This window comes from Hemiscyllium ocellatum, chromosome 32, assembly GCF_020745735.1.
Source record: "Hemiscyllium ocellatum isolate sHemOce1 chromosome 32, sHemOce1.pat.X.cur, whole genome shotgun sequence".
Lineage (NCBI taxonomy): Eukaryota > Metazoa > Chordata > Chondrichthyes > Orectolobiformes > Hemiscylliidae > Hemiscyllium > Hemiscyllium ocellatum.
Genome location: NC_083432.1, coordinates 8,231,352 through 8,256,924, shown reverse-complemented (window position 1 = coordinate 8,256,924; position 25,573 = coordinate 8,231,352). Strand labels below are relative to the sequence as shown.

The 25,573-nt window shown below is 42.3% G+C and overlaps 1 protein-coding gene across 4 annotated transcripts in view; it reads left to right on the top strand.

The window, feature by feature from the left end:
- kansl1b (KAT8 regulatory NSL complex subunit 1b) overlaps window positions 1–25,573 on the top strand; it is a 300,606-nt gene that overhangs the window by 182,860 nt on the left and 92,173 nt on the right. For all 4 annotated transcript variants that reach the window (XM_060848550.1, XM_060848551.1, XM_060848552.1 and 1 more), the window contains one exon: window positions 5,670–5,811. In XM_060848550.1, the coding sequence (XP_060704533.1) occupies window positions 5,670–5,811 (142 nt within the window). The remainder of the gene's footprint in view (window positions 1–5,669; window positions 5,812–25,573) is intronic.

Below are 25,573 nucleotides of genomic sequence, written 5' to 3'. Positions count from 1 at the left end.
GTGTGAACCATTTCAGCATCCTAACTGGTAGCAAAAGGAACTAAGTTTCTGTGTTACTATTTTTACTAAAATTAGCAGTGTGGCAAAGACATCCCTCAGTTGTGTACGTTTTCTAGTGTTAGTGTTGTGTTCTGTCTTTGAGTTAATGATGTTGTATTTATAATTGGGATTTTAGCTGATGTTCCTTTTTATTTTTAAGTCATTTTGACAAATTGAAATGCTGAGTCTGTAATTTACCTCTTCTGGAATTTGCGGTCTTCACCTGTGAAATTGACTGCCACCAACTGCAACTGGAATTTGATCACTCTCTGATAAAGCAGGAAATGATGTGAGAATTGCAAAACTAAAGAGAGTATAAAGTACTGCAAGAAAATACTTTTTGACCGAATGAGCTTAATACCTTTCTGTTCTGACTTTTCTTTGTTTTAGCATCGCACATTTTAAGAGTACATAGTGGATCACAACATAATGTCCATTAGGTGCAAATATTTGACACCTTTCCGTGTCTGGGGATGGTTTGCATCTCTGAGGTATGGCTAAGATCCAAGAACTTGCTGCATAATCTATCAACATGAATCAACTGAACATACCTTAGTTTTTTGTGCTTAAATTGTCCTGCTGTCTCCTTCCTGCATAAAATGTCCTTCTGAATCAGAGATACGCAAAAATGCTGGCCGAGCCAGAGAACTTACATCTCATAAACAAATGAAAAGAGGAATTGGATTGAGTTCAGACATTGCTTTTAAATAGCTAAGATTTCCCAAAAGGATGCCATCCTTATTGGAGCTCTCTGACAGAGGAGTCTACCTCATCCAGTTTCATTGCCCCTTCATTTTAAAGTATAACTGTTTTAACACTTTTCCATTTACATTTTTAATGTTGCTATGGGTTTTGTTTGCACACTAAGTGCAACGCCCTGCATGTGTTTTATTTGAAATATAAATTGGCATCTGTAAGTTTGGACTTTGTGTTGCAGAGAATGAATAAGTTTTAACTTCAAAAATGAGACAGCAAAAATCCAGAGACACTATATGCCTGTTAGGGTGATCGGTATGGACAATGCTGGATGACTAGAGAAATTGAGGTTTTGGATAAGAAAAAAGAAGGAAACATGTGTCAAATACAGACAGCAGAGATTGAGTGAATCCTTAGAGTGTAAAGACAGTAGGAGTATTTTAAGAGGGAACCAGGAGGACAAAAAAGGGACATGAGACGGCATTGACAAATCGAGTTAAGGAGAATCCAAAGGGATTTATAAAAACATTAAGGACAAAAGGGTATCTTGGAATAGAATAGGGCCTCTCAAAGATCAGCAAGTTAGTCTATGTGTGGAACAGGAGGAGATGATGGAGACATTAAACGAGTATTTTGCGTGGAGAAGGGCATGGTTGATGAGGAATTTGGGAAGTAGATGTTGAAATCTTGAAAAATGTCCATATTACAGAGGAGGTACTGCTGGATATCTTTCAATGCTTGAAGTTGGATAAATCCCCAGGACCTGATGAGGTGTACCCTAGAATTCTCAGAGAAGCCAGGGAAGTAATTGCTGGGTCCCTTGCTGAGATATTTGCATCATCGATAGTCACAGGTGAGGAAGACTGGAGGTTTGCTAACATGGTGCCACTAATTAAGAAAGGTGGTAGGGGAAAGCCAGAGAACAGACTGGTGAGCCTGATATTGGCAGTGGGCAAGTTGTTGGAAGGAATTCTGAGCGACAGGGTTTTTATATCTATTGGAAAAGTCAAGACTGATTAGGGATAGGCTTTGTGCATGGGAAGTCATGTCTCACTTACTGACTTCTTTGAAGAAGTAGCAAAGAGGATTGATGAGGGCAAAGCAGTAGTTAAGATCTATATGGACTTCAGTAAGGCATTCAACAAGGATCCTCATGGGAGACGAGTTAGCAAGGTTAGATTTCATGGGATACAGGGAGAACTAGCCGTTTGGATATAGAACTGGCATGAAGGTCGAAGACAGAGGGTAGTGGTGGAGGGTTGCATTTCAGACTGAAGACCTGTGACTCGTGGAGTGCCACAAGGATCGGTGCTGGATCCATTGCTTTTTGTCATTTATGTAATAATTTGGATGTGAACATAGGAAGTATAGTTAGTAATTTTGCAGATGACACCAAAACCAGGGGTGTAGTGGACAGCGAAGAAGGTTACCCCAGATTACAGCAGGATCTTGATCAGATGGGCCAGTGGGCTGGGAAGTGGCAGATGGGGTTTAATTTGGGTAAATATGAGGTGCTATATTTTGGAAAGGCAGATCAGAGCAGGACTTATATACTTAAACAGCAAGGCACTGAAGAGTGTTGCTGAATATAGAGACCGTGGAGTGCAGGTTCTTTGAGAGTGGAGTTGCAGCTGGATAGGATAGTGAGGAAGGCATTTGGTATGCTTTCTTTTATTGGTCAGAGCATTGAGTGTAGGAGTTGGGAAGTCTTGTGGTGGTACAGGACATTGGAATATTGCATGCAATTCTGGTCTTCCTCTGATCGGAAGATTCATCTGAACTCTTTCAAGTTTCATAAAAGATTTACAAGGATGTTGCCAGGGTTGGAGGATTTGAACTACAGGAAGAGGCTGAGTAGGCTGGGGCTGTTTTCCCTGGAGTGTCAGAGGCTAAGGGGTGACCTTATAGAGGTTTCTAAAATTGTGAGGGCATGGATAGGATGAACAGACGAAGTCTTTTCCCAAAGTGAAGGAAGGGGTGACTTTTTCATGCAGGTTTTGTTGTGGGTATGGAATGAGCTGCCAAGGAAGTGATGGAGGCTGGTATAATTACAAGATTTAAAAGGCTTCTGCATGTGTCTGTGAATGGGACATGGGCTAAGTGCTGGCAAATGGGACTAGACAGGTTAGAATATCTGGTCATCATGATCAAGTTGAACCAATTCTATATATATCTATATATCTCTATGACTCTAAAAGTGGAATTGTGTAGTATTCACTCATAGATTACGCAATAGTTTGTAACTGTTGGCGAAGCTTGATTGGATATTTTTGAGAGATTACTTGACATCAGATAACTATGGGGTTAAGGAAGAAAATACCCTTGCTTCAGCTTTTGAGTTGGTTTTGAGTAACAGGATTCTCACAGAATTGACAAGGGAGCAATTAGATTTAGACTTCCAAAGCCTGCAAGCAAGCGAAACTTGTCTCACTCCCTGTTCCTCTGCGACTGGAAGCAATCCTGCACAAAATACTTTGAAAAGAAGAAATGCTAACTCAATCCAAAGATCTAGATTTAACTGACCAGTCAATAAGTTGAGGATTGTTGCAGACTATCGCCAGAGAAGAAGTATGAAAACAAAATCACCCCCTTCCACCTTTATGTTGGGAATCTTAATCCATAAAATATATTCTCTTTCAGTAATCCACCCACACTATTTCAGCAAAACCATTTATCTGTTGTATTTGGAAATAAATGTGTGCAGGTTTGGATTTGAAGGCATATAATTTATGTTTGCACATTACAGTTGCACAATCCTTTATCTGAAATGCTCAAGACCAGCTGGTTTTCGGAATTCAGAATTTTTTGAATTTCAGAATAGGTGATCGTTTGATGGTGAAATTTGTAGAAATCTTACTGCAGGAGCATGACTCGCTGAATAAAATGGGGCTTTGAAACAGAATCGAGGCCTGCTGGTGCTGCCCCCCAATCGCATCTGAGTGAAACCCATCGAGTGGGCGGCAACTTGGTTTAACAGTTTGCATGCCAAACAACCTTGTTAATGAGAAAACAACCTCTCAAAAAAACCTTTGGACTTCAGAGCTTTTTGGATTTTGGGATTTCAAATAAAGGATTGTCTCCCTGTAGTAATTAATAGTCTGCTTTGCTACATGGCGAAGATAAGTTTGTGGTGATTTTTTGCTTCATTGTTTATTAGCAAAACTAGGTTGTTGCAGTCAGGTAATTTAGCTAATTTAATCTTTAGTTATGTTTCACATTTGTAACAATATGTGGAATAATGAGAGTTGATTTGCAGTGTGCTTTTCCTGTCAGGGTAAATGACCTTTGGTATGACATTCCACTTGAAAATAATCTCTATAATCATAAACTGTTCTCATCTCTCTGTTCATTCTTGTTGGTGAAATTTTAACTTGATGCTTTATAATTATTGAATCACCAACTGTCGGAAATAGTTTTTTTTCCTATTTAATGTTTCATTACCCCTCCTAATCTTGAATAACTAATAGATCTTCTGATAACCTTATCAGAAGAAATGAAGCTCAATGAAGTAAAATGTTAATTTTCAGATGACAGAAACAGAGATAACACTTAGTAACTTGACAGATAGGAATTGTATTAAATTTAGTGTTAAATGAAATATTTTGGTATGAATGGACAAAATGTTATGTGGTTTAATGAAAAGACCCACAATTTCTCAAGACTTGTATCAAAATTACATAATGTATGGTGCATGTTTGTTGATCTACATCAAGGCTATTTAAGGTTGGGACTCGAACTGGTCCCGGTGTTCTGTCAGTGATGTGTGATAACGTTTGCCTCTGCTATTGAACGCCTTGCTTCAAAGCTTGATCTCCTTTTATCGACTTACTCTGTCACTTTTCCAGTTCTATGTCTCTGGCCTTTGTTTCTTTTGAAATTTTGCTGTCCATTCATGCCAAAATATTTCATCTAACACTACATTTCATATAATTCCTATCTGTCAAGTTATTAAGTGTTATCTCTATGTTGTGGTTCTGTTCGCCGAGCTGGAAGTTTTTGCTGCAAACGTTTCGTTCCCTGGCTAGGGAACATCATCAGTGCTGTTGGAGCCTCCTGTGAAGCGCTGCTTTGATGTTTCTTCCGGTATTTATAGTGGTTTGTTCTTGCCGCTTCCGGGTGTCAGTTTCAGCTGTAGTAGTTTGTATGTGGGGTCCAGGTCGATGTGTCTGTTAATGGAGTTTGTGGATGAATGCCATGCCTCTAGGAATTCCCTGGCTGTTCTCTGTCTGGCTTGTCCTATGATGGTAGTGTTTTGACTGGGAAAACACTACCATCATAGGACAAGCCAGACAGAGAACAGCCAGGGAATCCCTAGAGGCATGGCATTCATCCACAAACTCCATTAACAGACACATCGACCTGGACCCCACATACAAACTACTACAGCTGAAACTGACACCCGGAAGCGGCAAGAACAAACCACTATAAATACCGGAAGAAACATCAAAGCAGCGCTTCACAGGAGGCTCCAACAGCACTGATGATGTTCCCTAGCCAGGGAACGAAACGTTTGCAGCAAAAACTTCCAGCTCGGCGAACAGAACCACAACAACGGACACCTGAGCTACAAATCTTCAACCAGACTGTTATCTCTATTTCTGTCATCTGAAAATTAGTTCCTCTAGCTTAGTTTAGATCATGTTGGATTCGTATTCTGAAGTATCTTTGACATTAGAGCATTACGTTTTAGACAAGAGGAACAAGAAACTTTGAGGAAGTTGGGCGCAAGCGAAAAGTCAACCAGTGCAGATTCAGCAAGCCAAGCAACCACCTTTGGTTGTAAATATTTAGTGTGTTTGTTGGATTATAAGTATTTGATGCAGAGAAACATTTGTGCCGTATGCCACTCAGATATGGAGTATTTCCTAATCCTTTTCAACTGCCTGATATATGCTAAACATTAAATTTATTTCTTATATATTTTTCTGTCTCAGTTGGCAACGTTCAGAATGGCGATGGGCAATTGAACGAGCTGCTATTGTGAGTCGTTGGAACTGGCTGCAGGCTCATGTATCCGATTTAGAGTATCGCATCCGCCAACAGACTGATATTTATCGACAAATCCGTGCCAATAAGGTCAGTGCAGCAGCAAAAAAAACTAATCACTGTGTGTGTAAGAGGTTGCTCAAATTCCCAGTTTTTTCTTGATACTATGGTCTGCAAATGTGTACAGCTCCGAATGTAGAACCTTTTTCATAACTTTATTAAAATTGATCAGTAACGGTTAGGGTTAGGCGAACAAGGTAAAAGGCATAATGAGGAGGAAGAGAGGACTGCAGATGCTGGAGATCAGAGCTGAAAATGTGTGGCTGGAAAAGCGCAGCAGGTCAGGTAGCATCAAAGAGCAGGAAAATCGATCTTTTGGGCATGAGCCCTTCTTCAGGAGCCCTCCTGAAGAAAGGCTCATGCCCGAAACATCGATTCTCCTGCTCTTTGGATGCTGCCTGACTGTTGCGCTTTTCCAGCAACACATTTTCAGCAAAAGGCATAATGATACTTGAGGAATAGTGATTATTATATGCTCAGTTGTCCAGTAATTATGAATAAAACTCAATGTTTTTATGATTGGTTTATGTGCTATGGAAAGCCTTCAAATTTGTGGCATAGAATAGAGTTAGAATGTTATTATACTAATTTGAGATAACCAAAGAGATTTGTAGTTGGCTAGTGTGGATTTGAGAATAGATGACAGTTCAACAATTAATGGGAATTCAGAAGTATTTATTTTCAAATATGCAAAAAATGAAATATTAATTAAAAAATGGTGAAAACAATTATGCACTGAAAGGAAAACTTGAAGCAGGAACAGTCGATGAGCTACAAAATTAATATTTTGTTATCTGTCTGTCTTTTAAAGTAAGACAATTGTATCACAATCAAGGTGGTGGTGGTACTGGACTGACACTTTTAAATGGTTGGCAGCCTTCCAAGTAGAAAGGGCGCATAGTGTATCATAGTATATGTAGTGATTGGAACAAGTGGATCTCATTGACTGAGATCTTTGTTTGGGGTTGTTAACCTGGTCCAATCAGCTCTGTGCAATAGTTATAAACAGAAGATTCAGAATCTCCTCACTTTCAGCATGGACTCCAAGCTGACTGGCCACAGCCAGTGTACTATGCACTTGTAATAAAAGATGACTTGGTGACGAGATATTGGTCTCTGCAATTATTTCTGTATGCATGATAGGTTGCTGAGGGAAGTAAGCATGGAATGTCAAAGGCTCTGGACATGAGTTTTCAATTATTGCTCAGTATGATGTGTGTGAAATGGCTGAAGGATTGCAAATGTTCCACACACATGGGATTTTATCCTTCGGGTTTATCTCTCATTCAGCTTCATATCAAGAAAATTATGGAAACAATAATCTGGACAGACGGACATTAATATCACAGGAGAGATAATGATTGATCAACGAGTGGACTTTTTGATTAGAAGGTGTTGCTGTAGAAAATTGATCAGTTAATGATGATTGGCAGTTAAAAGTTGGACTTTATTTAAATTTTTAAATCTGGCAAGTTGACTCTGATCAGTGCCTTGCTGTGATAAGTGAACAAATTACAGCCACTGATTTTGTTGAACTAAAAGAGGCAATTGTGTCTGTACTTCTGCCTGCAAAGAGCAGGAACCTATATATTAGTACATGTAGCTTCCAGTGAATAAAAGCAATAAAATGATGGTATTTTGGTATGAAGACGGAGGACAGGTCACATGCAGTTTTGGTACAGTAAATGAGGCAAACCATAACACAGGATCAGGATTCAAAGGGTGCAGATTTTGGAATTCATTAAAGAGCTGGAGATATGATAATGGGGATGTAAAGTTTATCAAACAAGTTCCTGCAAGACTGATCAGATAAGGTTCAGTTCCAAGGTTCGAAAGGGAATTGGTTAAATATTTGACAGGAAAAAGTGCAGGGATATTGGATCAATTAGATAAAAGAGTGAACAACCTCTTGTTCTGTATAATCTTGATTTATCTCCATGTATTTCCACTCCGATTTTCCTAATATGCAAGAAACATGAAGTAGTCATGGTCACAGACCTCACTGATGGAACTCCAAATTGCTCTAGTTACTATATTCTACTACATAAACAATGCAGGGCTGCATAAAGGATTACAGCATGCTGCACCAGGTCCTGTTGATTGTATTTTTGTACTAATACACTAAACCCAGTGGTTTGGTTTGCATTCCACCATTTCAAGTGATGTTTAACATTATGTTTGTGTTTGGTTTTCCAAGAATTGTTGAATTATTTGTAAATCTGGATAGAATGAAAATTTTGATTTTTCAGGAAGAACTTTCCTTTCACCCTAACAGGAATATACTGTCTCTGGACTCTCGGTACCTCATGTCTGAAGACTTCCCATTTTTCAGTGGCCGCTTTACCTGCAAACATCTGCCCTCAATCAGCTTTTGAAAGTTCTTGCCTAATACTGTCATAAATTAGCCTTCCTCCAATTTAGGATTTCAACTTTTAGATCCGGTCTATCCTTTTCTATCACTTTTTTTAAACTAATTGAATTATTCCCCCACTGACTCCTCAGTCACCCACCCTGCCTTATTTCCCAAGAGTAGGTCAAGTTTTACACTCTCTCATAGCTACATCCACATATTGAATCAAAACATTTTCTTGTACAGACCAAACAAATTCCCCTCCATCTTGACACTATGGCAGTCCCAGTCTATGTATGGAAAGTGAAAATCCCCTACCATAACCTCCCTATTATTCTTACAGATAACTGAGATCTCCTTACAAGTTTGTTTCTCAATTTCCCTCTGACTATGAGGAGGGAGGGGGAGGGTCGTAATACAATCCTAATAAGGTGATCATCCCTTTCTTATTGCTCAGTTCCACCCAAATAACTTCCCTGGATGTATTTCTGGTAATATCCTCCCTCAGTACAACTGTAATGCTATCCCTTATCAAAAATGCCACTCCCCCTCCACTCTTGCCTCCCTTTCTGTCCATGCTGTCACATTTGTATCCTGGAACATTACACTGCCAGTCCTGTCCATTCCTGAGCCATGTAATTGCAATGATATCCCAGTCCCATGTTCCTAACCATGCCCTGAGTTGATCTGCCTTCCCTGTTAGGCCTCTTGCATTGAAATAAATGCAATTTAATTAATCAGTCCGACCTTTTGTCTGCTTTGTTGCCTGCCCTGACTATTTGACTCTTTCTTTTCTCAACTGTACCAGTCTTGGATTGTTATCTTGCCTCGTTATCCTTGCACCCCCCCCCCCCCACGCCAAAACCTTACTAGCTTAAATCCTCCTGAGCAGTTGTGCCAAATCTCCCAGCAGTATATTAGTCCCCTTCCAATTCAAGTGAAATCTGTTCTTCTTGTACAGGTTCACTTCTATCCCAGAAAAATCCCATTCTATCCAAAAATGTGAATCCTTCTCCCATACACCAGCTCCTCAGTCATGCATTCATCTGCTCTATCCTGCTTTTCCTACCCTCGCTCGCTTACAGCACTGGGAATGATCCAGATATTACTATTCTTGAGGATCTCCTTTTCAATTTCCTGCCTAACATTCTCAGAATCTCATTCTTTTCCCTTCTTATTTCATCGGTTCCAATGTATACAATGATCTCCTGCTGGGCCCTCTTCCCTCTTGAGAACATTCTGCACCCTCTCTGAGACATCCTTGATTCTACCACCAGGGAGGCAACACACCATTCTGATGTTTTGTTGCTGGCCACACAAACATCTATCTGTCTCTCGAACTAGAAAGGCTCTTTACACAACTGATCTCTTGGAACTTGATGTACCTCTCATTGCATTAAAGCCAGTCTTGATACCAGAAACTTGGCTCTTTGTGCTACTTTCTCCTGAGTATCCATCACCCCGATGTTTTCTATAAAAGTATACTTGTTTGAAATGGGGATAGCCACAGAAGACTCTTGCACTACCTGCCTACCTCTTTACCTTTCCTGTACTTAACCATCTATGTTGAAAAACGTGTTGCTGGAAAAGCACAGCAGGTCAGGCAGCATCCAAGGAGCAAGAGAATCGATGTTTTGGGCATAAGCCCTTCTTCAGGATTCCTGAAGAAGGGCTTATGCCCGAAACGTTGATTCTCCTGCTCCTTGGATGCTGCCTGACCTGCTGCGCTTTTTCAGCAACACAATTTTCAGCTCTGATCTCCAGCATCTGCAGACCTCACTTTCTCCTAGTTGATTTTAACCATCTATGTGACTGTATCTGCAACTTTTCTCCCTTCCTATAAACTATCATCCATCACAGCCCCTTGCTCTTGTAAATTCCTCACTGTCCCTCCAACTGCTTCATTCGATCTGATAGGATTCACAACCAATGGCATTTATTGCAGCTATAATCCTCAGTAACATGTAAACGGTCCCTAAACTCCCACATCCGACAAAAAGAGTGTATCCCTCTACTAAGGGCCATTTTTGCTTCTTCCAATCTGCAAACCCAGAAACTAACACCATTTTATTCCTCTACAAAACACTGCTCCAGGCTAACTTAATACTTAGGGCTTATATTTTTAAGTTTAATCAAGAGACATATCTCAATAAAACATACACTCAAAAGAGAACTCACTCCCCTCACTACTCTCACTCACTCTCTCTCACTCTCACCTGCACTGCCTGACCATATCTTTCTTTGCATATAATCCCATGTTGTAAATCATGCCTTGTTGTTGAATACAACTCCAGAGGCCAAGTAGCAATTTTTCACAATAGCATTAAGCATGAGTATCAAACAATTGTCAGAGCCATCAGTAATTTTTCATCATTTTTCATCTACATGTGACTGTACATACACAACAATGTGTTTGACTCTAAACTGTTCTCTGTGCCATTCAAATTTGTCAGTGAAAGCTAACGTGACTAGTGACACCTACATTCTCTAAATGAATTTTAACAAAACTGATCAAATAAAATAACTTCGTTTTTTGGACCTGTGGACTTGGGAACTAAGAACTAAAGATGATCTTTTGATGATGGGTAGCCCCTTGTGTTAAAAGGAAACCAAGCTTTTATTTATTCATGAGGCCCAGTCAGGTTCCTGCAGATATGAGGCCTCTGGAGAAGAGCATTGTCTCTTTAAAAAGACAGCAGGAATTGGCTACTAATGAAGTCAGTACCTGGGAATTGGTTCCAGCAAATCTGGAAAAGGGATAATGCTCAAACAGCATATTTTGAATGGTGTTTGGGACCTTGTGGAGGAATTAGTTAGTCTGTGTGTCAGGAGTCGTCAGAGTTTGAATTGGGATTTAGACCCAAGTATGCAGTTCTGTGCAAGGGTTATTCCACACTGTGTCCAGCACCAGAAAATAGCTGATTTTTATTTTTTGTTTGTCTTCTTTCACCTAACTCAGTGAAGCCTGGAAGAGTTGGACCCTTCGAGACTTGCCCTAGCCCAAATCAGGATTTAAGTTGGGACTTTTATAGTTGGACTGAAGGGTCTGTTTCCATGCTGTACATCTCTATGACTTTATGACTATTCTGACTTGAGGAAGCATTTGAATAATCAATCTACTTGGTGGGATGTGGGATAATCTTCCTGAGATGAATGGCAGGTGTGCCATAAAGTGCCATGAAAAGAAGTGTACATGGGCAGTTGTATTTTCCAGAAGTAGTTATTTGAAATGGTATTGAATTGGTGCTGGGAAAGAAGTGCTCGACAATGGAGTGTGTAGCCGAAAAATCAAGACCAGTACGCATGTTAGAATCAAGGAGATAAAAACAATGACAGCAGATGCTGGAAACCAGATTCTGGATTAGTGGTGCTGGAAGAGCACAGCGTTCAGGCAGCATCCAAAGTGCAGCAAAATCGACGTTTCAGGCAAAAGCCCTTCATCAGGAATAAAGGCAGTGAGCCTGAAGCGTGGAGAGATAAGCTAGAGGAGGGTGGGGAGAAAGTAGCATAGAGTACAATGGGTGAGTGGGGGAGGGGATAAAGGTGATCCGTCAGGGAGGAGAGGGTGGAGTGGATGTGGAAAAGGTGACAGGCAGGAAGGACAAGTCTGGACAGGTCATGGGGACAGTGCTGACCTGGAAGTTTGGAACTAGGGTGAGGTGGGGGAAGGGGAAATGAGGAAGCTGTTGAAGTCCACATTGATGCCCTGGGGTTCAAGTGTTCCAAGGCGGAAGATAAGGCGTTCCTCCTCCAGACGTCTGGTGGTGAGGGAGCTGCGGTGAAGGAGGCCCAGGACCTCCATGTCCTTGGCAGAGTGGGAGGGGGAGTTGAAATGTTGGGCCACGGAGCGGTGTGGTTGATTGGTGCAGGTGTCGTGGAGATGTTCCCTAAAGCGCTCTGCTAGGAGGTGCCCAGTCTCCCCAATGTAGAGGAGACCGCATCGGGAGCAACGGATACAATAAATGATATTGGTGGATGTGCAGGTGAAACTTTGGATGTGGAAGGCTCCTTTAGGGCCTTGGATAGAGGTGAGGGAGGAGGTGTGGGCACAGTTCCTACGATGGCAGGGGAAAGTGCCAGAATGGGAGGGTGGGTTGTAGGGGGGCGTGGACCTGACCAGGTAGTCACGGAGGGAACAGTCTTTGCGGAAGGCGGAAAGGGGTGGGGAGTAAAATATATCCCTGGTGGTGGGGTCTTTTTGGAGGTGGCGGAAATGTCGACGGATGATTTGGTTTATGCGAAGGTTTGTAGGGTGGAAGGTGAGCACCAGGGGCGTTCTATCCTTGTTACGGTTGGAGGGGTTGGGTCTGAGGGCGGAGGTGCAGGATGTGGACGAGATGCATTGGAGGGCATCTTTAACCACGTGGGAAGGGAAATTGCGGTCTGTAAAGAAGGAGGCCATCTGGTGTGTTCTGTGGTGGAACTGGTCCTCCTGGGAGCAGATACGGCGGAGGCGGAGGAATTGGGAATACGGGATGGCATTTTTGCAAGAGGTAGGGTGGGACGAGGTGTCATCCAGGTAGCTGTGGGAGTCGGTGGGTTTGTAAAAGATGTCAGTGTCAAGTCGGTCATCATTAATGGAGATGGCGAGGTCCAGGAAGGGGAGGGAGGTGTCAGAGATGGTCCAGGTAAGTTTAAGGTCAGGGTGGAATGTGTTGGTGAAGTTGATGAATTGCTCAACCTCCTCGCGGGAGCATGAGGTGGCGCCAATGCAGTTATCAATGTAGCGGAGGAAGAGGTGGGGAGTGGTGCCAGTGTAATTACGCAAGATCAACTGTTCTACGTAGCCAACAAAGAGACAGGCATAGCTAACAACGTGCTGAATGCCAGTTGTGAGAGTAGTTGACCCCATGAAGATTAATTAGCAGGAACTATAACTAGAAATAAAAACTCTTCCGGGATTTGCGCTGAGAGTAATGTTGAGTTATTTAACCAGCCTAAATGTGGTCTTTACAGTGGTCTTCTAATGTTTATGTAAAGCTCAGCCACATTAGGGAGATTTAAACAATCCTTAGATAAGCACATGGATGATTTTGGGATAGTGTAGGGGGACAAGCTGAGAATAGTTCACAGGTCAGTGCAACATCGAGGGCTGAAGGGCCTGTTCTGCGCTGTATTGTTCCATGTTCTTTGTTGTTCCAATTGTTTCAGTTCCAACAGTTGCTTTCAAGTAGTTTTGATTTTCCTTTTATTTGGTGATTATTTGCCCAAATTAGATCTATCACTCTATTTTTGCACTCATCTATTCCTCTTGCTGTCCTGCCACCTTGATTTGCTTCTTTGTTACTCCTGTATCTGTATTTGTACACATCACCGGCTACTCTAATATCAAGGTATAACTTGAGTCTCCCCTTTTATTGGGTCTTCTGACTCCTCTCCCAGTCACTATGCCTTTTAGTCACTTTATTGTGGTTGATTATGGCAACATATTGCCATTGATTTTCTTGTCACATAGTAAAATCTCCCAGCTTGATTGTACTTCCCACCACCATATCACTTAAACTGTTATAGAACGGATATAACCCACAAGTCCCACAGTTGTCTGCCATTATCACTTCTCCAGAGCACCATTCATTGTACACCAGTGGCTTCACTTTTTTAAGTACAGCATCTATCACATGCTAGCTACTTCCATTGTGAGAAGACCAAAGTCAGCCTGATCAGTGACAGCAACAGAGCAAAAATGTTTTTTTTATCTTTCCTAGGTTACTGAGGGAAGCAAGTATGGAAACAGGCAGGGCCTCAACAGATATCTTTGCAACATCCTAGAACACGAGTGAGGTCCTGGCGGACTGGAAAATTGCAAAACTGTCCCCTTGTTTAATGAGGGTAGCAGCGATAACCCAAGTAATAATAGACCAGTGAGCCTGACATCAGTGGTAGGGAAGCAGATGGCGAAGATACTGAGAACAGAATCTGTTTCCATTTGGAAGAAAATGAGCTTATCAATGATAGGCAACATCGTTTTGTACAGGGAAGGTCATGTCTTAACAACTTAATAGGATTCTTTGAGGAAGTGACAAAGTTGATTGATGAGGGAAGGGCTGTAGATACATGGACTTCATTCAGTAAGGCGTTTGACGAGGTTCCCCATGATGGGTTAATGGAGAAGGTGAAGTCTCATGGGGTCCAGGGTGTACGAGGAAGATGGATAAACAACTGGCCGGGCAACAGGAGACACAAAATAGCAGTGGAAGGGAGTTTCTCAACATGGAGAAATGTGACCACTGGTGTTTCGCAGTAATCCGTGCGAGGACCACTGTTGTTTGTGATATACGTAAATGATCTCGAGCAAGATATAGGTGGTCTTATTAGCAAGTTTGCAGATGACATTAAAATTGTTGGAGTAGCACATAGTGAAGGGGACTGTCAGAGAATGCAACAGAATATAGATTGGAGAGTTGGGCAGAGAAATGGCAGATGGAATTCAATCCAGCCAAATGTGAAGTGATACATTTTGGAAAATCAAATTCAAGAGCGAACTATATAGTAAATGGAAAGGTCCGGGCGAAAATTAATGTGCAGAGAGATCATAGGAAAAAGAACATTTCAACACAGTGCAGGCCCTTCGGCCCTCTGTTGCGCCGACCTGTGAAACCAATCAGCAACCCATCTGATCTACACTATTCCATTTTCATCCATATGTCTATCCGATGACCACTTAAATGCCCTTAAAATTGGTAGGTCTACCACTGTTGCAGACAGACCATTCCTTGCCCCGATTACTATCTGAGTAAAGAAACTACCTCTGATGTCTGTCCTATTTCTGCCACCCCTCAATGTAAAGCTGTGTCCCCTCGTGCTAGCCATCACCATCCAAGGAAAAAGGTTCTCACTGTCCACCCTGTCTAATCCTCTAATTATCTTATATGTCTCAATTAAGTCACCTCTCCACCACCTCCTTTCTAATGAAAACAGACTCGAGTCCCTCAGCCTTGGAAGACCTTCCCTCCATATCAGACAACATTGTCGTAACTCACTCTGAACCCTTTCCAATATAATGCGGTGACCAAAACTGTTCACAATACTCCAAGTACAGCCGCACCAGAGCTTTGTCCAACTGCTGCATGACCTCATGGCTCCGAAACTCAGTCCCTCTACTAATAAAAGACCAAATGCCGCCTTAACAACCCAATCAGTTTGGGTGGCAACTTTCAGGGATCGACATACATGGGTCCCAAGATCTCTCTGCTCTTGTACTCTACCAAGAATCTTACTATTAGCCCAGTACTTTTTATTCCTGATGCACCTTCCAAAGGTGAATCACCTCACACTTTGCCGCATTAAAATCCATTTGACACCTCTCAAACCTGTTCTGCAGCTTATCTATGTCCCTTTGTAACCCACAACATCCTTCTGTACCATCCACAGCTCCATTGACCTTCATGTCATCCGCAAATTTACTAACGCATCCTTCTACACCTTCATCTAAGTCATTTATGAAAATGGCAAATAGCAGTAGATCCAAAACAGATCCTTGCAGTACACCAGTAGTAACTGAACTCCAGGATGAACACTTCCATCTACCACTATCCTGTCATCTTTCAGCTAGCCAACATTTGATCCAAAGTACTAAATCATTGTCAATCCCATGCCTCCATATTTTCTGCAATTGCCTACCGTGTGGAACCTTCTCAAATGCTTTACTGAAATCCATATACATCGCATCATTGGCTTGACCTTCATCCACGTGTTTAGTCAGCTTCTGAAAGAACTGAATAAGGTTTGTGAGGCAAGACCTACCCTTCACAAAACTGTGTTGACTATCCCTAATCAACTTATTCCTTTCTAGATGATTGTAAATCCTATCTCTTATAATCTTTCCAACACTCTACCCACAGCTGAAGTAAGGCTCACTGGTCTATAATTACTAGGGTTGTCTCTTCTCCCTTCTTGAACAAGGGAACAACATTTGCTATCCTCCAGTGTTCTGCCACTATTCCTGTCGACAATGACGACAAAAAGATCAAAGCCAAAAGCTCTTCAATCTCCTCCCTCCCTTCCCAGAGCATGCTGGGACAAATCCCATCCAGCCCAGGGGACGTACCTATTTTCACACTTTGCAGAATTGCTAACACCTCCTTGTGCACCTCAATCCCATCTCGTCTAGTAGCCTGTATCTCAGTATTCTCTTTGACAACATCGTCTTTTTCCAGTGTGAATGCTAATGAAAAATATTCATTTAGCACTTCCCCTATTTCTTCTGACTCCGTACAACTTTCATCACTTTTCTTGATTGGCCCTAACCTTACTCTCGTCATTTTTTTATTTCTTGTATACCAATAGGAAACCTTTATGTTTTCCTTGATCCTATCTAACAACATCTTGTGTCTCCTCCTGGCTCCTCTTAGTGCTCTCTTTAGGTCTTTCCTGGCTAACTTGTAACTCTCAAGTGCCATAACTGAGCTTTCACATCTTGTCCTAACATAAGCCTCCTCCTTCCTCTTGACAAGAGCTTCAATTTCTTTAGTAAACCACGGCTCCCTCGCTTAGCCATTTCCTCCCTGCTTGACAGGTACATACTTATCAACGACATGCAGTAACTGTTCCTTGAACAAGCTCCACGTTTATGCCATTCCCCTGCAGTTGTCTTCCCCATCCCATGCATCCCAAATCTTGCCTAATTGTATAACTATTGCCTTTCCCCCCGCTTTAACTCTTGCCCTGCAGTATATATCTACCCCTTCCATTGCAAAAGTAAAAATAACCAAATTGTAGTTACTATCACCAAAGTGCTCATGTACCTCCAAATCTAGCACCTGGCCGGATTCATTACGCAGTACCAAATCCAATGTGGCCTCAGCCCCTGTTGGCCTGTCTGCATACTGTGTTAGGAAACCCTCCTCTGCACATTGGACTAAAAACTGAACCATCTAAAGAACTCAAACTATAGTATTCCCAGTAAATATTTGGAAAGTTGAAGTCCCCCCTAACAACTACCCTGTTACACTCGCTCCTATCGAGAATCATCTTTGCTAACATTACCTCTACAACTCTGGATCTATTTGGAGGCCTACAGAGAACTCCCAACAGGGTAACCTGTCCTTTCCTGTTTCTAACCTCAGCCCATTCTACCTCAGTGGATTAGTCGTCAAAAGTCCTTTCTGCCATCGTAATACTCTGCTTGACTAACAATGCCGCACCTCCCTTCTTCCACCATCTTCTCTGTTCTGACTGAAATATCTCATTCCCGGAACCTGCAACAACCATTCCAGGCCTTGCCCTATCCATATCTCTGAAATGGCCATACATTGAAATCCCAGGTACCAATCCATGCTGCAAGTTTACCTACCTTATTCTGGACGCTCCTGGTGTTGAAATAGACACACTTCACGCCAAATTCTTGCTTGCCGGTGCCTTCTTGTGACCTTGAAACGTTATTTTGAACCTCACTACTCTCAATCTCCTGTATACTGGAACTATAGGTTCCCATCCCCCTGCTTAATTAATTTAAACCCTTCCGAAGAGCATTTGCAAATGAACCCCCAGGGTATAGGTACCCCTCTGGTTCAGGTGAACACCATCCTGTTTGTAGAGGTCCCATCATGAATCCAAAACCCTCGCTCCTGCACCATCCCCCGTAGCCACATGTTCAACTCCTCTCTCTCCCTATTCCTTGCCTCACGAGCACATGGCACTGGCAACAAATCAGTGAAAACAACCTGTTAGTTCTAGCTCTAAGCTTCTACCCTAGTTACCTGAATTCCTGCCTTAAATCCGCTTCTCTTTTCCTACCTATCTGGGTTGTCAGGTCCATTGTTCCCTGACAGTGGCAACACAGGTCAAGAAAGTGATATGCTTTCCTTCATCGGATGAGTATTGAGTACAACAGTTCGGTCATGTTACAGTTGTATAAGACTTTGTTTTGGCCACATTTGGAATACTTGTAACAGTGTGGTCGCCACATTACCAAAAGGATGTGGATGCTTTGGAGAGAGTGCAGAGGAGATTCACCACAATGTTGCCTGGTATGGAGGGTGCTAGCTATGGAGAGCCATTGAGTAGATTGGGATTATTTTCATTAGAAAGACAGAGGTTGATGAGGGGACCTCATGAGGTCCACAAAATCATGAGAGGTATTGACAGAGTGGATAGCAAGAAGGTTTTTTTCCCCAGAGTGGAGGACTCAATTACTAGTAGTCATGAGTTCAAGCTGACAGGGGAAACGTTTCTGGGAGATATGCTTGGAAAGTTCTTTACGCAGAGAGAGTAGTGGGTACCTGGAATGTGTTGCCAGCGGACGTGGTAGAGACAGGCACGATAGCATCACTTCAAGATGTATCTGGACAAATATATGAATGGGCAGGAAGCAGAGAAAATAGACAACAGGTTTCAATGGGGGATCTGCCTTGGTGCAAGCTTGGAGGGCTGAAGGGCCTGTTCCTGTGCTGGAATTTTCTTTGTTATTTGTTCTGTTACAAGCGGGATCTAGGGCTGTGGGGAGCTGGCAGGGGTTGAGACCAGGATAAGATCAACCATAAAAATGTTAAATGGCAGGTTGGGCTCGTGGGGCTGAATTGCCTACTCTTGCTTCTAATTCCTATGTTAAAATGAATGTGGGTGAATAGTAGCAGTTTGGAGTAGCAACTCCAGGGGCACAGCTCCAAAGGTAATGTCTCAACTCAAAAAGTGACCAAGGCTTGGCTGTTCGGGAACCAGGTTTGCAGAACTGAGTTAGTAGTGTCCTGTACTTAGATGCCGCCTTTTTGGCCGGCATGGTGGCTCAGTGGCTAGCACTGCTGCCTCACAGTTCCAGGGTCCCTGGTTCAATTCCAGCCTCGGGAGACTGTCATTTGTGTGGAGTTTCACATTCTCCCTGTGTTGGTGTGGGCTTCTTCTCGGTGCTTCAGTTTCCTCCTCCAATCCAAAGATGTGCAAGTTAGGCGAATTGGCCACACTAAATTGCCCAAAGTGTTTGTGGATGTCTATATTAGGTGCATTAGTCTTGGGTAATTATAAGGAAGGGGAATGTGTCTGGGTGGATTACTCTTCAAAAGGTCCTGTGGACTTGTTGGGCTGAAGGCCCCATTTCCACACTGTAGGGATTTGATGATATTCTAGGTTTTATGGTTGTAGTCTGCTAGGAAAAGAGAGTGGGAGTTTGATGACTAGTGGATTAAGTTGTGTAATCAGATCCTCGATTATAGACTGCAGTTAAGATTGATTTTGTTGAAAAGATTCAGGAGAAATCAGTCCTGTGGAATGCTCCTCCTGCAACATGTGGGAAATCACAGACGCAACCATTGTCCGTGGTGACTACATATTCAGGAAGTATGTTCAGTTGCACCATGGATTTGCTGCATGGACCTGCAGATGGGAATCTCTATGGATCATCCACAAAGCTGTGAATGTCACGAATAGCATATTCAGTGAGCGGGTTGCACCACCAGTAAGGACTATATGGAAAGAGAAAAATTGGGTGACCACAGGAAGCCAAGTAAACATGGGCAGGCAGTGTTCGACTTCCCGGTCACCAATACCCCCTCAAAGAGGTATAATGTTTTGGATACTGGGTGGGGTTTCGCCTTTTGGGAAAGCAACAGCCAGATCAATGACACCACAGTTGGCTCTGCTGTATAGCAAGGAGGGTCAATGTGTAGGAAAGGAAACGCTGCCTGTGAAACTTCAGGCTGGTGTGTTGCCTCCCTGGTGCTCGAGTCAAGGAATGTCTCTGAGTGTGTGCAGGATATTCTGAAGTTGGGGAGTGAGTAGCCAGAGGTTGTGGTCCTTGTTGGTACCAACGACAGGCATTAAGAAGGATAAAGTCATGGAGATGTACAGCACGGGAACAGACCCTTTGGTCCAACTCGTCCATGAGGACCTTTTGGATTGTAATCTCAGGATTGCTTCCTGTGCAATGTGCCAGTGAAGTGAGGAGTAAGAATTTAATACAATTGAAAACATGGCTAAAGGGCTGGTCTAAGAGGGGAAGACTTCAAATACGTGGATAGTTGCAATATCTTCTGGGACATTGGGACCTGTGCAAGAGGAACAGGTTGCACCTAATCTGGAGGGGTACCAACATCCTGACTGGGAAATTTGCTTGTGTCAATTGGGAAGGTTCAAACTTGTGTGGCAGGGGTGCAGGAATCAGAGCAGTCGGCCAGCGAGTAAAATGACCAAGGATGAGTCTGAGATGAAGGCGAATAGGATACTAAGGGAAAGAACAGACAGATGGAAGTTGCTGGACATTGCAAGACTGGTGGTCTGAAGTGTATTAGTGTTAATAATAGTATGACAGATAAGAAAATGAAAGTAGAACTTGGATTAATACTGATGTTATAGCTATTACACAGACTTGGACAAGACTGTGAGTTTAACCTTCTGGGATTTAGAGGTTTTAGACATGAGAAAGAAGGATGTGAAAAAGGTTGAGGGACTAACATTACTGCTGGGGAGAATATCACAGCTCTATAGAAGCAGGACGCTCTGAAGTGCTCATTTAGCAAGGCCATACGTGTGTGGCTCAGGAATAGGATGAGTGCAGTCACTTGGGATTGTACTACAGGCCTCCCAGCAGCCAATGGGTAATAGTGGAATAGATACATGGACAGATTATGGAAAATATGAAAATAACAGGGTTGAAGTGATGGGTGATTTTAACTTTAACCAGTCGTAACTGGGATTTGCTTAACGCCAGGTCTTTAAAGGAGAGAGAATTTGTTAGGTATGTCCAGGACAGTTTTGTTTGAAACTATATATAAGTAATCCAACTATGGAAGGGGCAGATGAGATCTTGGGGATGGGGGTTGAATGAGCCCAGCCAGGTGATGGAAGGTTCAAGATGGAGAGAAGGATTTGCTAAATTGAAAGAAGGCTAACTTCCATAATAAAAGGCAAGGACTGGACAGTGTCTGTTTGGGCACAGCTTCTTGAGGGTAAATCCCTATCTGACACATGGGAATATTTTAAAGACCAGTTGGTTCGAGTTCATTCCACTATGTTCCTGTGAAAATGACGGATAAGGGTGGCAAGATTCTAGAACCTTGGACAGCTATAGATTAGGTAAAAAGAAAAATGAAATGGCAAAAGTGAGTACTGCAGATGCTGGAGATTAGAGTCAAGAGCATGGTGCTGGAAAAGCACAACAGATCAGGCAGCATCTGAGGAGGAGGAAATTCGACGTTTTGGGTAAAAGCCCTTCATCAGGAATGATGCTGGGAGCCTCAGGGATGGAGAGATTTAAAAAAATAAAAATGAGACTAGGAAACTGAAGGCAGACAGAGCCCTTGAAGATTATAAAGAGAACAGGCAAGAACTAAAAGAAGGAATTAGGAAGCTAAAAGGGGTCATGAACTATCTTTGGAAAACAGGATTAAGGCAAACCCCAAAACATATATATACGGAGAAAGAGGGGAGCTAGGCCAAGGATAGATCCAATCCAGAACCATGGAGAGAATTTATGCGTGGAGCTGAAGGAAGTGGAGTGACATCATTTCATGAAGGAGAAGGGGTTAGTGGATGGTGAATCTCGCAAGAGGTGTGTTGATATTCTATGGCATGTCAATACAAAAAAGGTGTTGGGTGTTTTGGAAAGCATTAATGTAGACAAATCACAGGACCTGATGGCATTTATTCCAGACTTCTGAGGGACCGGGTGGGGGAATTGCTGAGGCCTTGACAAAATCTTTGTATCCTCCTTAATCACTGGTGTTATAAAGTGAAGGTTGATGCCCCCCCCCCCAAAAACCGAAACATCCAAAGAGGAGTGCCTCGCCCTATAGTCTGTAAAAAGAGTGTGAAAAGTGGTGTAACCAGCTCTTCAGCAACTTCTAGTGATTAAATAAAAATACGTCAGACACCCACTTTAAAATCAGCAAGTAACAATTTATTTACCTAACTCTAACAGTGAACAAACTGAATAAACTGTTAACAAATTGAATAAATCCCTTCTGACTTTTAGCTATTCCCAATTTTAATGGTGTGCTCTTCCAATAATTAAAACGCCCACTCGTATACAAAATAATAGTATTTAGTCTCTCAAAATTACAGCCAGGTTATTTGAGCCTCCTCCATCGATTCTTCTGTCAGGAATACCATTTTCTATCATTGGTACAATTCTTTTTTTAGGTAGTACTTTTTTCTAATATGTAGGTGACTGTGAGAACCAAATTTGTCTCTCAAGAGATGAAAACTCTTAACCCAGGCAAATGGCAGTTACCTCTGTGTTTTTGTCCCTTTTATACTCTTGATGACATGTCAGTTTCTTACAATAGGATTGATTCTATATTGTCAAAGCCTTCAGATTTAAATTTAATAGGTTTTTGGTACCAAAGTGCCTGGTTCAAATTGGCTTAATTCAAAACCTGTTGTCCTGATAAAAACTGTTGCTTGGCCTGCTAATTGTACGGCCTTTCAATACAGATGTTTCAATTCAGGCGCTGTCTGTGCATCTGCAAACTTTACAGCTGTTTAAGGACATCCATTTTAACACTAAGCACTGAACAAAGTCTTTTTAAGGGACTGTGCTTCCCCCATTTTATAATTTGACAAACACTAAATTCTAACTTCCTGTCCCCTAATCTATAATTACCTTACCCAACTTTGCAACACTGGAAGGGTCCCAGAGGACTGGAGAATAGCCAATGTTGGTCCTCTGTTTAAGAAGGGAAATGGGATAATCCTGGAAATTATAGCCTGGTGAGCCTTACAACAGTAGAAGAGAACTTCGTCACGAAGATCCTTTGAAATAGGATTTACTCAAGTTTGAACAAGTCTGGACTTATCAGCAATCGACAGTATGTCTCACAAACTTGAATTTTTGAGCAAGTGACAAGGATGATTGAGGGCTGGGCAGTAGGTGGTACGTAGATGATCTTTAGCGAGGCCTTTGACGAGGCCCCTCATAGCAGGTTGATACAAAAGGTATCACATGGTATCTGCAGTGAGCTGCGAAGATCACAGAATTAACTTCGTCATAGAAGGGTGTTTATCTGACTGGAGATCTTTGACTGGTGGTGTTCCACAGGGATCCCTGTTTGTAACATGTACAAGTGATTTTGGAGGAGAATGAAGATGGTGGTGGAGGGTTGTTTTTCAGACTGGAGGCCTGTGACCAGTGGAGTGCCTCAAGAATCGGTGCTGGATCCTCTACTTTTTGTCATTGTCATAAATGATTTGGATGCGAGTATAAGAGGTACAGTTAGGAAGTTTGCAGATGACACCAAAATTGGAGACAACCTCAGGATTACAACAGGATCTGGACCAGATGGGCCAATGAGCTGAGAAGTGGCAAATGGAGTTTAATTCAAATAAATGCGAGGTGCTGCATTTTGGGAAAACAAATCTTAGCAGAACTTATACACTTAATGGTAAGATCCTAGGGAGTGTTGGTGAACAAAGAGACCTTGGAGTGCAGGTTCATAGCTCCTTGAAAGTGGAGTCGCAGGTAGATAGGATAGTGAAGAAGGCGTTTGGTATGCTTTCCTTTAATGGTCAGAGTATTGAGTACATGACTTTGGTGAGGCCACTGTTGGAATATTGCGTGCAATTCTGGACTCTTTCCTATCGGAAAGATTTTGTGAAGCTTGAAAGGTTCAGAAAAGATTTACAAGGATGTTGCTTGGGTTGGAGGATTTGAGCTATAGGGAGAGGCTGAACAGGCTGGGGCTGTTTTCCCTGGAGCATCAGAGGCTGAGGGGTGACCTTATAGAGGTTTACAAAATTATGAGCGGCATGGATAGGATAAACAGACAAAGTCTTTTCCCTGGGGTTGGGGAGTCCAGAACTGGAGGGCATAGGTTTAGGGTGAGAGGGGAAAGATATAAAAGAGGGGCAACGTTTTCATGCAGAGGGTGGTACGTGTATGGAATGAGCTGCCAGAGGATGTGGTGGAGGCTGGTGCAGTTGTAATGTTTGAGAGGTATTTGGATGGATATATGAATAGGAGGGGTTTGGAGGGATATGGGCTGGGTGCTGGCAGATGGGACTAGATTGGGTTGGGATATCTGGTCAGCATGGATAAGTTGGACTGAAGGGGCTGTTTCCATGCTGTACATCTCTATGACTCTATGCCTTATTTAGTGAGTTTCCAGATCACCCAAAGATTTGGGGAGCTGGGAGAGTGAGGAGACTTGCCATAGGACACAACAGAATATAGATAGGCTGAAGATTTGGACAGAGAAATGGCAGATGGAGTTTAATCTTGCAAAGGCAAGATTGATTACTTTTGGAAGAACTAATGCAGGAGGGAAGTATACAATAAATGGTAGAACCCTTAGTTGCATCAACCTGCAGAGGAATCCAGGCATACAGGGCCACAGTTCCTGAAGGCAGTCAAGAAGGCATATAACATGCTTACCTTCATTGGTTATGGTAGAGAGTATAAAGATTGGCAAGTTGTAGCTGTCCAGAACTTTAGTTCGGCTACATTCGGAATACTGTGTACAGTTCTGGTTGCCACACAGCAAGAAAGAGGTGTGGAGGCTTTGAGAGGGTACAGAAACATTTACCAGCTTTTGGCCAGTTTGAAAGGTATTAGCTATGAGGAGAGATTGGACAAACTTGATTTGTTCTCACTTGAAAGTCGAGGGATGAAGGGCAATCTGATAGAAGTGTAAAAAATTATGATTGGCATGGATAGTCACTGTCTTCCTCCCAAGATATTAATGTTGGCTACTGGTGGACCAAAATGCCTTTTAAAGGCCAAATTGATCTTTCTTCTTTGAGAGCATCATCCTAATTCTGCTTCCAAAGCCATCATTTATTTTGCTAAACTTTCAGGCTGAACAATTTCTGTTCCATTCCAAAATCTTAAGCACACCCAAAGATAGTATCTTAGTCTGCATCAGCTCTCAGTTGCCCATCCCCATTACTTACTTATGTAAATTGAATATATAGTGCAGAGGCAGGCCATTTGGCCCAATTAGTCTGTGCTAGAATTAAAATAGAAAATCCTGGAATAATTCAACAGATGAAGCAATTCATGTGTTGGGAGGGGGGAAGAGGTTGGACAGGGTGGGGAGAGAGAGAGAGTGTGACAAAGTGAAAACTGGACACTGTTCAGTACAGAGACTGGACAGGCAACAAAGCATGGTCAGAACAAAGGCAGGCTTACTTAAATGATGTACCAAACAAACGAGATGGTCATCTGCGACCTGTTACTTGCGATTTCTGTTATGTGGGAATTTGAGGTGGTCAAGTTTTATGGGGCATCTATGTTTGAAGTGCCTACAGCTTGTTGAACTCAATCTCAATTCCTTAGCTCAAGGGGCAGCAGGAATAATTTGGCCATTCAGAGCAGGAAAGGTTTCCTGGAATGTGCATTTCAGGAGGTGACAAATGCACAGAGTTGAGGATAATAAATGTGTGGCCATTAGGAAGAGGAAAAAGGGACAGAAAATCAAGCATGTTAACAAATCTATTCTTGATTAACTTTTGCATACTTGAATACTTACAAGTTTTATCTTAAAATATGTCACTAAACAGTATCTTGCCTTGTAT